Genomic DNA, 12545 nt, shown 5'->3' with positions numbered 1-12545 from the left:
CAGGGGTCCTTGGAACCCAGAGACCAGAATGTGTAAATTTCAAAGGCGTAGACTCCATCCTCAGCCCAGGCCTAGAAGGTGGTACTGGGGGGAGGCCCAGCCCAGAACATATTGGGACAGATTTGGCCAGTGAGTGACGCAATGCTTTAATAAGGGAGAAAAAAGTGGGCCATCTTGACTCCCTATGACTCCCATTGATGGAGCACTTAGAGTGGCTCCAGGGACAGAAGACACAGGAGGCTAGAGGCTGAGTTCCAGGGCCTCAGAGCAGGAGCCCTACCAGGAGGAGGTTGGCAAGGGCCAAGGGGGCGAGAGAGACTTTAGAGCCTGTGCTGGCTTTGGTGGTCTGGGAGGAGTTAGGCATGGTGGGTCGGTGTGGGATGGTGGCTGAAGAAGCATTAGGGGTGGACAGGGAAGGGATAGGAGTTGAGGTGGTAGAGTTGTCTGTACACTTAAACTTCTAAAAGAAAATCCTTCCAACTATCTGGTTTGAAGCGGACAGGAATCGACAGGTGGAGTCATTGACGTTTGAACAGTCTTTCAGCACAAGTGTTTCAAAGCCAGCGTCTGTGAATGCAAAGGAGAGAGTGAGGCTCCTGGCAGCCACCCTCACTTCGTTCCCTCCACTTGCCCCTTCTCCTCTTACTAGTACCTTCTTTCCCCACCTGCAGCCTGACACTCAGAGACCTGCAAGAGGGATCTGCTCCTGAAATGAGGGGAGGAGCAAGGAGACCAGGAGCACGAAATGGTAATGATAACCAGAGGGACCACAGAGCACAGAGGCCAGACCCCTGCTCCTATCCAGCTCCAGATGAAACTGGGGCTCCAAGAGGTGGGTCAATACTCCAAGCTCCCAAGTGATGACTGGAGCTGGGCCTAAGAATTCAGATCTCCTGTGCTCCTGCTTATCTGGAGGGGACTAAAGCCAAGGACAAGCTCAGCCAGCAGGCCTCTGTCTTCAATCCAGGAGTGTGTGGGGGCGGTCAGCAGGCTGGATCCCACCCCTCAAGTTTCCAACCTACAGGCTCTGCTTTTGGCCCCCTCTCTTCTCTGAGCCAGAGTTCCCTGCTCTGAGAAAAGAGAAGAACAGCCAGAGGGGATGCAGGGAGGCCACAGCGTGTCTACTCTAAAACTGAGTTTTTGTGTTTAACTGTGTGTTAAGATGTGGGTCCTAGAAAAAGACCAAGGGCATTAGTGAAGTAGATGTAGTTATGCTGTTGTTGTTAGCTGCCATTGAGTGGGCCCCCAACTCATGGCAATCCCATGCACAACCTGGTCCTGCAACATCCCTGAGTCGTGTTCTAATTTTCAGAAGCATAGTTCCCAGACCATGCTTCCTAGTCTGTCCTTGTCTGGAAACTCTGTTGAAATCTGTTTAGCATTGTGGCAACAAACCAGCCTCCACTGACAGACAGGTGGTGGCTGTGCATGAGGTGCAAATCAAAAGCAAACCCATTGTTACTGAGTTGATTACAACTCATAGTGACCCTGTAGGTGCATGGGCCAAGAATTGAACCTGGGTCTAACACGTGGAATGTGAAGAACCTAGCACTGAACCACCACTGCCACTGTCATTATGCTAGCAGTGGCCTTTCATGGAGCACTGACTCTGGGCCCTCAAGAACTCAAACATCCCTGGAGACAGGCAAGAATAGGGAAGGAGCCGGCTCACAGAGGTGAAGTAATAGGACTAACCATCTGTGAGAGGCAGGGCTTTGACTTGAGTTCAACACTGCTTGACTCTAAACTTGCTCCAAGAAGTGGGGAGATACCTCCCAATTCCAGTGAAGAAAACAACTCACTGCAATTTTATAGCAAATATGGGAGCTGGAGGTAGAGTCAAAATTACTTAAGAAGACATGTTGCTTGGCACATCTCTACAGTAAAGAAAAAAAAGTGATCTTGGGCAAAAATCAAACAAACTAAAAACTACACTCAAGACGACTTTGATCTGTCTGGTTTATAGCTTAAGTCAAACTCTATAGCCTTTGCTGGGGTGGGGGAGGAGGAGCGTGGAAATTCATCTATTGAAGCAGAAGACAACTGGAAACAGGGTGAGCAGAAAGGGCACATCCTTGTCTGTGAGACAAAACTTTCTAATTAAAGATCAGAGCAGTGTAAACATCCCAAAGATTTTATAAGTAAAAAAGCCGTTCAGCATTATCATGGTGCTTGAGAATCCCACTGAGAAATCTGAGGTTATAATTAAACACTGATTTCCAATACCATAATTGACACTTAACAAAAAAACCTAATTGAACCTGGCTGTTAGGGCTGTTTGTAGCAGAGACTGGTGGTTTATTTCAAACTTAATGCCTTTTCCTTTCCTCCTGGGTCACTGCTAGCCACATTCACAGTCTCTATTGCAGTCCAGATGACCACGTGATTGGGTTCTGGGCGATGGAATGTGGGAGGAAGTGAGGCATTCATTTCTGGTCCTGGTCTATAAAGCCCTTCTTATCCTCCCCAGCCCGTCTCTTCCTCATCTGCTAGTGAGATGCAAGAGATACAGCACAGAGCTGTGAAGTCCTGGGCAAGAGGGCCCAAAGTCAAGAGATGGAAGGAGTCCAGACCCCTGGACTCTGCACTGAACTGCTACATAAGCAAGAAATAAACATCTGTGTTGTCTTGAGCCACCAGGATTTGGAGGTTGCCCTTTAACAGCAATTAACTGGCGATCTTTCTGAAAAATTCACCATTGAAAACCCTATGGATCACGATTCTACTCAGACATATGTGGAGTTGCCATGAGTTAGAGTCAACTCAATGGCAACTAGTTTTTGTTTTGTTTTGACTAACAAATGTATTACTCTTTAACAATCAGACAAATGCTATAAATTTGTATTTTACGCTAATATCAAATTACTTTTATAGAAAAGTGTCGTTGATTGGATATTAAAGTCCAATTTGATTCTTTGTGCCAGGTAGCCCAAGTTGCCATAAACCTACACTTTCCAGTGACAGGTAGAGAAGAAAAATGCAGATATAAAAGGAAATAAAAGCCCACTCACCCACACCTCCAGAATGATGGCAACCTAGTAAAGAAGTAAGTGCCAGGAGTGACATGACCAGGAGAAACAGCGTAAGGAGTAGTAGCCTGGTTTTATTACAGGACACAGGAGGACAGGGGCTCAAGAGAAGCAACCTCTCTGGACTAAGATGGAAGAAAGTATAACCAGTTTATGACCACATTAACAACCTCCCAGTCTCAAAGGCGTTCTGACCTTTATGCCTTTTTCCCACTGCCTTTCCCTCCTTCTTTATTAAGTCAGCACTTATGACCCAAGGCTTGACATGTTTCCAAGTCAAGTTCTGTGAAGGAATTGGAACCATTCTTAAAGTGTGCAACTATATCAACACTCCATTCTTCTTGATAACATTTCCAGGATTTCACAGTACAAGAAGCTTCATCAGGTCCATAACAAGCAGAGAATTCCATGTTGTTGGACTCAACTTCCAGTGATGGGCCTGGGTAGACAAGAGTCATTACTCAGAACATCTTACTTCCCTGGGAGGGGAGGGGACAGGCAGGCAAAGAAGTTGGCCGGAGAGATCCTGAGAACGAAGCAGTGGGGTGGCTTCTAACTTCATCCTTGAGAAATCACATCCAGCCTTTAGTCTAGAGCAGCAGTTCTCCAGTTGTGGTTCAGAAACCCCTAAGGAGTCTCAAGACCCTTTTAGGGAGTACACAAGGTCAAAACTATTTTCATAATAATAGTAAGGCATTATTTTCCTTTTTCACTCTCACTCTCTCAGAAGTACACAGTGGAGTTTTCCAGAGGCTACACAACATGTGATATTGCAACAGACCAAATGCAGAAGTAACTATGAGAACCCAGTTGTCTTCTATCAATTCAGAAATTAAAGGACTTTGTAGCAATGCTACTTTCTCACTAATTTGTTTTTGTTTTGGAAAATACAGTCATTTTTCTTTAAAATGTTATTAAAGTTAGCATGTCATGGGTTTATTATTATTACTTTTTAGTGAAATAAACACTTTCAAATGTCTTAGATTTGATTTTGAATCAGTAATTATCAATAAATATAGCCCATATAAACAAAAGTCCTTTGGGTTCCTCAATCATTTTTTTAATAACATTTTATTGTGTTTCAGGTGTTCTCCAATCATTTTTAAGGCTGCAAAGGGGTCCTGAGATCAAAAAGTTTGAGAACTACTGATGAACATCTAATGTTCCTTCCAGAAGACACCTACACAATTTGGAGTGCTTATAAATTTAGTCTTTACTGAGAAAGGGGGAAAGTATGGTAATAGTGCTGTTTTCCCCCATTCGTTTCTCAAATAATTATTGTAACTCAGATGTCACTGTTATCTAGATATGCACTTAAGTGCCTGGATGTGTGATGTCTTCCCAAAGGTGAAGAGCACAGGTGAGAAAGGAAGGCCAGGAGCACGAAGAGAAAGATGATAGCACAGCCAGCACCCACCAGAAGCATCTTTGGCGTTGCAGTGTTCTTCCTCGGCAGCACTGGCTTGCAAAATGGACGTACTCTCTGTCAGACACGTGGACAGTGAAGGCTGCGACCACTTTCTCCTCCTCACTGCACTCCTCCACAGAGGAAGACGTATCCAGGTACAATTCAACGGATCCCCCCATGCAAATCCAAACACAGACTGTCAACCTCAGGTGAGGAGAGGCTATAGAGAGGACTGGGACCCTGACAGCAACTCTTTCAGGCAAGGGCAAAAAAAGCAACCTCAGCTCAATATGATTTTGGAAACACTGGAGAGGGTTTCCTGCAAAAAGAAAAGTCCTTCACCATTAGGTAGCTCCTTTCTACAGCAGAAGATGATCAGATATGCATGTTAAACTCTAGGTTAAAGGCTGATGGGAAACCTGCTTATGGATAGGTTTGGCCGAGACCCTTGAATGTGGCCATTGACCAGTCTCAGCATCACCAAAAATAGTCAGACAGACATGATGAGCCTTCTGTAAAATATGATGTCCACAGCACCACCTGTGATGTGTTCCTCCCTAAAATTTTACCCTAAGTCTAGTCGAGCCTCTAGACCAATGCTGTCCAATATGGTAGCCGCTAGCTGTATGTGGTGGTTTAAATTTAAACCTAAGCTAAAATTAAATAAAATTTAAAATTCAGTTCCTTACTCACACTAGCCATAATTCAAGTGTTCAATAGCCACAGTGGCTGGTGGCTATCCTATTGGGGGTGCTGACATAGACATTGCCATCATTGAAGAAAGTTCTACTGCACAGTGCTGGTCTAGACCTGATTTCTAGTTTACAGGAAATGCCAGGGAAACAGGAGAAAGTAAATGGCACCACAAGGAAGCAATCAACCAAAGCCAGAATATGAGACAGCTACGAAATAAATAGCCCAGTTGCTCCAACAAATCAATGACATTGAACAAAAAAAGTGTGGGAGCTGTTATAAAATAAGACGACAGATTTAACGATGAAATGCAATATGAAGATCTTGTTTGGATCCTAATTCTAACATATTGTCTGTTAAATAACATCTTTGAGACGAATGGAAAATTTTTAAGATTGCTTAGGTAGTAGAAGAAATTAAAGAATTATAGTTAATTTTGTAGGTGTGATAAGGGCTTGGTTGTCATGTTAAAAGGAAAGGAAAACAAAATAAGCAAAGGAAAAAGTTCTCATCTGAGATAAATAGTGAGGTATTTATGGGGGAAATGATATGGCATCTAGATTTGCTGTAAATACTAAGGCAAAAAATAGCAAAATGTTGATAATTGTTAACATAGGTGATTATACTGTAGTTCATATACTTTTTTTCTGCTTTTGTGTATGTTTGAAAATGTACATACTAAAAAGTTGAAATCTAAGTGCTCTGAGAGATTATAATCATGCCAGCAAAAAGCATCTGTGAGAGAATTTTGACTGAGAGTATGTTTGATCTGGCTCAGGAAGGAACACAAGGGAAAAAAAAAAAAGAGGGGCAGAAAAATAGAAGAATGCAAGTATCTAAAGCAAATTGCCTGATTATAATTTAACTAAGAGCTGCCCTACTTTTCATCCTCAGTAATATAAGTCTAGAAAAAGGCTTCAGTCTGGGGCAGCAATTGCCAAGAAGTTAGAGGGTTCATCTGCTTTCCATGTTCTCTGTCCCTGTGTTCCCTGTCTAACTTTTCCGTGTCTTGCTTATGGGCTGCTTCTCCTGTGAGTCCACCTCCGTGACATTCTCTCTCCTCTCAATAGCCCTGGCCCCACCTCTGCCTTCCTTTCCTCTCTGGCCACCCAAGCCAGCCCCTGCCTGATACAAATCCCAGAGGTGGGAGTGATGAGTGCCCTGGGCTAACCTAGATTGGAGTTCACCAAGAAGCTGGTACAGCTGATGTTGGCATCTCTGGGACATGAAGAGACAATGCTGTTGTTACAATAGTTGGTCAATGAATTGCACTGCATACACCTCAGAGACTCTGGGGAGACAAAACATCTGGCATCAGTCAACATTCAGTAGACATTTATAAAACATTCTCTGGGGAAGTTACTATGCCCCACCTCAGGGGATTCCCCAAACTTGATGCTGTGGATGGAACCACCCTATTAGTTTCTGTCCACAGTCTACCCTTCTTGTCGCTTCCTACACCACCATTCTCCAGTGAAGAGACTGAACTTTGACCCTTGGAGAGGTTCTGCTGAGGAGTAGTCTACACAGAAGGATCTCGTGTTCTCCATTGACCACACCATGACATGAGAGGCAAGAAGACTCAGGAAAGGTGAATAAGGGCCCCGAAATGGGATCATGTGGCCTCTCTCACCTACAGCCACAATGGTGAGTACGGCAATGATACCGGCAACAAAGATTCCCTTCATGGTGTTGGAGATGGCTTCTCTTGAAGATGGTAGTCACATACAGAGCCTCTAGCCTAAGGAGACACAAAGGAGACAGCCCTGGGGCATGCCATCACCAAGGAGTTTTAATCACACTGGGACAATCCCAGTGCTTAATCAGTACTTGTGACAGAAGTTCAGAATCCTTAGCTGTGAAGCACATGATCAGTTGTGGATCAGACCATTGTGACCCATAGGTTTTAACTGGCTGTGTTTCAGATATTCATCACCAGGTCTTTCTTCCTAGTCCACCTTAATCTGGAAGCTCTGCTGAAACCTGTTAAGCATCACAGCAACATGCAAGCCTCCACAAATTGACAGGTGTTGCTTGCTTATGAAGTGCATTGGTTGGAAATTGACCTTGGGACTCCCATATAGAAGGGGAGAATTCTACCACTGAGTGACCAAGCCCCCTCCAGTCAGTCCTCCTACCAGCCAGATTTTCATAATCTCAAATGCCTGCAGAAGCAGCTACACAGATATGAAGCACAGCCCAGGGGCATTTCCTGTGGAGCCACTTCCTGTACAAAGTTGGCAGGCTGACAAATCACCAGCCACACCGGGGTTGCAACTCAAGAAGAAAGAGTGGAATTGGGTTCTGCCCCCTTGTCTTCTCTCCCAGAGCAAGATGCCCATCCTGTGGCATGTATCTCACAGTATTCACATTATATACTTAAGGGTTCTCTCACCTCTCAGTGCCACCAGTAATAACAAGGTTGACACTGATAAAGTGTTTACTCTGTCCTGGGCACTTTAAGTGGGTTGTAGTTGTTGTCAGGTGCTGTCGAGTCGGTTCTGACTCATAGCGACCCTATGCACAACAGAACGAAACACTGCCCGGTCCTGCGCCATCCTTACAATCGTTGTTATGCTTGAGCTCATTGTTGCAGCCACTGTGTCAATCCACCTCATTGAGAGTCTCCCTCTTTTCCACTGACCCTGTACTCTGCCAAGCATGATGTCCTTCTCCAGGGACTGATCCCTCCTGACAACATGTCCAAAGTATGTAAGACGCAGTCTCGCCATCCTTGTCTCTAAGGAGCATTCTGATTGCACTTCTTCCAAGACAGATTTGTTCATTCTTTTGGCAGTCCATGGTCTATTCAATATTCTTCACCAGCACCACAATTCAAAGGCTTCAACTCTTCTTCAGTCTTCCTTATTCATTGTCCAGCTTTCACATGCATATGATGTGATTGAAAATACCATGGCTTGGGTCAGGCGCACCTTAGTCTTCAGGCTGACATCTTTGCTCTTCAACACTTTAAAGAGGTCCTTTGCAGAAGATTTACCCAATGCAATGCGTCTTTTGATTTCTTGACTGCTGCTTCCATGATTGTTGATTGTGGATCCAAGTGAAATGAAATCCTTGACAACTTCAATCTTTTCTCTACTTATCATGATGTTGCTCATTGGTCCAGTTCTGAGGATTTTTCTTTATGCTGAGGTGCAATCCATACTGAAGGCTGTGGTCTTTGATCTTCATTAGTAAGTGCTTCAAGTCCTCTTCACTTTCAGCAAGAAGAGTTGTGTCATCTGCATAATGCAGGTTGTTAATGAGTCTTCCTCCAATCCTGATCCCCTGTTCTTCATGGAGTCCAGCTTCTCGGATTATTTGTTCAGCATACAGATTAAATGGTGAAAGAATACAACCCTGACACACATCTTTCCTGACTTTAAACCAATCAGTATCCCCTTGTTCTGTCTGAACAACTGCCTCTTGATCTATGTAAAGGTTCCTCACGAGCACAATTAAGTGTTCTGGAATTCCCATTCTTCGCAGTGTTATCCATAATTTGTTATGATCCACACAGTCAAATGCCTTTGCATAATCAATAAAACACAAGTAAGCATCCTTCTGGTATTCTCTGCTTTCAGCCAGGATCCATCTGACATCAGCAATGATATCCCTGGTTCCACATCCTCTTCTGAAACCAGCCTGAATTTCTGGCAGTTCCCTGTCGATATACTGCTGCAGCCATTTTTGAATGATCTTCAGCAAAATTTTGCTTGCGTGTGATATTAATGATATTGTTCTATAATTTCCACATTCAGTTGGATCACCTTTCTTGGGAATAGGCATAAATATGGATCTCTTCCCGTCAGTTGACCAGGAAGCTGTCTTCCATATTTCTTGGCATTGACGAGTGAGCACCTCCAGCGCTGCATCTGTTTGTTGAAACATCTCAATTGATATTCCATCAATTCCTGGAGCCTTGTTTTTCGTCAATGCCTTCAGAGCAGCTTGGACTTCCTCCTTCAGTACCATCGGTTCCTGATCATATGCCACCTCTTGAAATGGTTGAATATCGACTAATTCTTTTTGGTATAATGACTCTGTGTATTCCTTCCATCTTCTTTTGATGCTTCCTGCATCGTTTAATATTTTCCCCATGGAATCCTTCACTATTGCAACTCGAGGCTTGAATTTTTTCTTCAGTTCTTTCAGTTTGAGAAACACTGAGCGTGTTCTCCCCTTTTGGTTTCCCATCTCCAGCTCTTTGCACGTGTCATTATAATACTTTGTCTTCTCGAGAGGCCCTTTGAAATCTTCCGTTCAGTTCTTTTACTTCAATTCTTCCTTTTCCTTTAGCTGCTTGACACTCTAGAGCAAGTTTCAGAGTCTCCTCTGACATCCATCTTGGTCTTTTCTTTCTTTCCTGTCTTTTCAGTGACCTCTTGCTTTCTTCATGGATGATGTCCTTGATGTCATTCCACAACTCGTCTGGTCTTCGGTCACTAGTGTTCAATGCGTCAAATCTATTCTTGAGATGGTCTCTAAACTCGGATGGGATATACTCAAGGTCATATTTTGGCTTTTGTGGACTTGCTCTGATTTTCTTCAGTTTCAGCTTGAGCTTGCATATGAGCAATTGATGGTCTGTTCCACAGTCAGCCCCTGGCCTTGTTCTGACTAATTATATTGAGCTTTTCAGTTGTCTCTTTCCACAGATGTGCACAATTTGATTTCTGTGTGTTCCATCTTGTGAGGTCCATGTAGTCGCCGTTTATGTTGGTGAAAGAAGGTATTTGCAATGAAGAGGTCGTTGGTCTTGCAAAATTATATCATCCGATCTCTGGCATTGTTTCTATCACCAAGGCCGTATTTTCCAGCTACTGGTCCTTCTTCTTTGTTTCCAACTTTTCCATTCCAGTCGCCAGTAATTATCAATGCATCTTGATCGCATGTTTGATCAATTTCAGACTGCAGTAGCTGATATAAATCTTCTATTTCTTCATCTTTGGCCCTAGTGGTTGGTGCATAAATTTGAATAATAGTCATATGAACTGGTCTTCCTTGTAGGTGTGTGGATATTATCCTATCACTGACAACGTTGTACTTCAGGATAGATCTTGAAACGTTCTTTTGACGATGAAAGCAACACCATTCTTCTTCGAGTTGTCATTCTCAGCATAGTAGACTATATGATTGTCTGATTCAAAATGGCCAATACCAGTCCATTTCAGCTCACTAATGCCTAGGACATCGATGTTTATGCATTCCATTTCATTTTTTACGGTTTCCAATTTTCCTAGATTCATACTTCGTACATTCCAGGTTCCAATTATTAATGGATGTTTGCAACTGTTTCTTCTCATTTTGAGTCGTGCCACATCAGCAAATGAAGGTCCCGAAAGCTTTACTCCATCTACGTCATTAAGGTCGACTCTACTTTGAGGAGGCAGCTCTTCCCCAGTCATCTTTTGAGTGCCTTCCAACCTGGGGGGCTCATCTTCCAGCACTATATCAGACCATGTTCTGCTGCTATTCATAAGGTTTTCACTGGCTAATGTTTTTTGGAAGTAGACTGCCAGGTTCTTCTTCCTAGTCTGTCTTAATCTGGAAGCTCAGATGAAACCTGTCCTCCATGGGTGACCCGGCTGGTATGTGAATACCGGTGGCATAGCTTCCATCATCACAGCAACACACAAGCCCCCACAGTACAACAAACTGACAGACATATGGGGGTTAAGTGGGTTACCATATATAATTCATCAACCTTGTGAAGAATCATCCTCACTTCATAGAAGAGGAAATTGAACCCAGAAAGATTAAGTATCACACTCAAAGCAAGGTCACACTACTGGAAGTGTTAGACCAGTAATTTGACCCAGGCCCTAACACTACTCAACACTGCTTTCCAACAATGGTGACTCCCAGAGGCCTAGGGCCTGTGACGTGCTTGGCTTCCAGGACTGAAACAGAGCCCCACCCACCCACCTCTGACTCCACCTCTGTGTCCCCTCTCTCTCTGCCCCCACAAATTCCTTGTCTGAAAATTGTCCAAGTTAGAACTTTGATGATTGCTAAAGTCCCAGGGTAGCACAAACGGTTAAGCGCTCAACTACTAGCCAAAGGTTGGCACTTCAAACCCACTCAGAGGTGCCTCAAAAGACAGACCTGGTGATCATATCCATAAAGATTATATCCTTGAAGACCTTATGGAGCAGTTCTACTCTACACACATAGGGTCACTGCGAGTTGGACTCAACTCAATGATAACAACAAGGTTTAGTTAAATCTAAGCTCCTGGAATTTCAACTTGCCAGTATATCAAAGCAGGATACATGTGAGTCCTTTCTAATTATTCCTAGTCATTACCTCATTTAATCTTCCAACCCATGAGCCACATGTAGCTTTTTAAGTTTAAGCTAATTGAAGTTAAATAAAATTTAAAATTCTTTTCCTCAGTCATGCCAGCCACATTCTAAATGTTCAATAGCCACATGTGGCTAGTAGCCAGGGCAGATACAGAACATTTTCATCATTTTGGAAAGTTCTTTTGGACAGTGCTCCTATGAAAGTAAGAAAAGTGCAGCTTGGAAGGATAATGAAAGCTTCCCAGGGTCACCCAGCTTGTAAGGCCAAAACTAGAATACCAATCTGAGTCCTTCCAGCTCTAAAGTTGCATAGTGATAGCTCCACTTATTAAGGTAGAATTCACCTAAGAGCTGCAGCCCCTCCCCACCTCAACACAACATACCATACCACATCACACATGCACACACACCACACCGCACACACACTACAATAGACATCACAACATATACCATACAATACGCACACATCATCACCACAGTACATCTCACCACAACACACCTCATCACCTCACCTACACGTCACACACACACACACACCACAGCACACCTCACCATTCCACACATACCATGCTCTACACACACCCCACATGCCTCACCACACCACACATACCATGCTGCACACACACACACACCCTACCATCACAACACACCTTACCACACCACACTCACACACACACCGTCACCATACCATACATACCATGCTACACACACTACATACAAGCCACAACACATCTCACCACACTACAACTCACAACAGCACACATATATGACACATGCCACCGTAACACATCTCACCACACGACACACACACAGTACAATACACCTCCTCATACCACACCTCACAGCACTACACACATACCACTGCACTGTGAATCTGGTTGATTTATTATGGGTCTTTGGAACAGAATAGAAACCAATTCAATCAGGAGAGACAAGGCCTGTTATCCATTTAGAGACCCAACAAGAAAAATAAATATGTCCGTTTGGAGTTTATAGTGCTGTGGGCTGGGTTCTCCATCCCCCACACATCGGTCATCCCTCCAGGCCCAGAACACCCACCCTTCTCCACAGTAGGGAAAATGTTTCAGCTGTCAGGCCTGCTGATGA

The 12545-nt window shown here is 43.8% G+C and overlaps 1 protein-coding gene across 1 annotated transcript; it reads right to left on the bottom strand.

The window, feature by feature from the left end:
- Positions 1-189: 189 nt before the first annotated feature.
- Positions 190-8750, bottom strand: LYPD8 (LY6/PLAUR domain containing 8). The gene is given in 4 exon segments (XM_064279731.1): positions 190-672; positions 4349-4756; positions 6302-6438; positions 6571-8750. Coding segments are annotated over 4 exon segments (1203 nt in total). The 5' UTR covers positions 6819-8750; the 3' UTR covers positions 190-262.
- Between the last annotated feature and the right edge of the window lie 3795 nt (positions 8751-12545).

The sequence above is a fragment of the Loxodonta africana genome, chromosome 2 (genome assembly GCF_030014295.1).
Source record: "Loxodonta africana isolate mLoxAfr1 chromosome 2, mLoxAfr1.hap2, whole genome shotgun sequence".
In the NCBI taxonomy this organism is placed as follows: domain Eukaryota; kingdom Metazoa; phylum Chordata; class Mammalia; order Proboscidea; family Elephantidae; genus Loxodonta; species Loxodonta africana.
The sequence above is the reverse complement of the archived record's forward strand: the minus strand, read 5'-3'. Positions and strand labels throughout refer to the sequence as shown.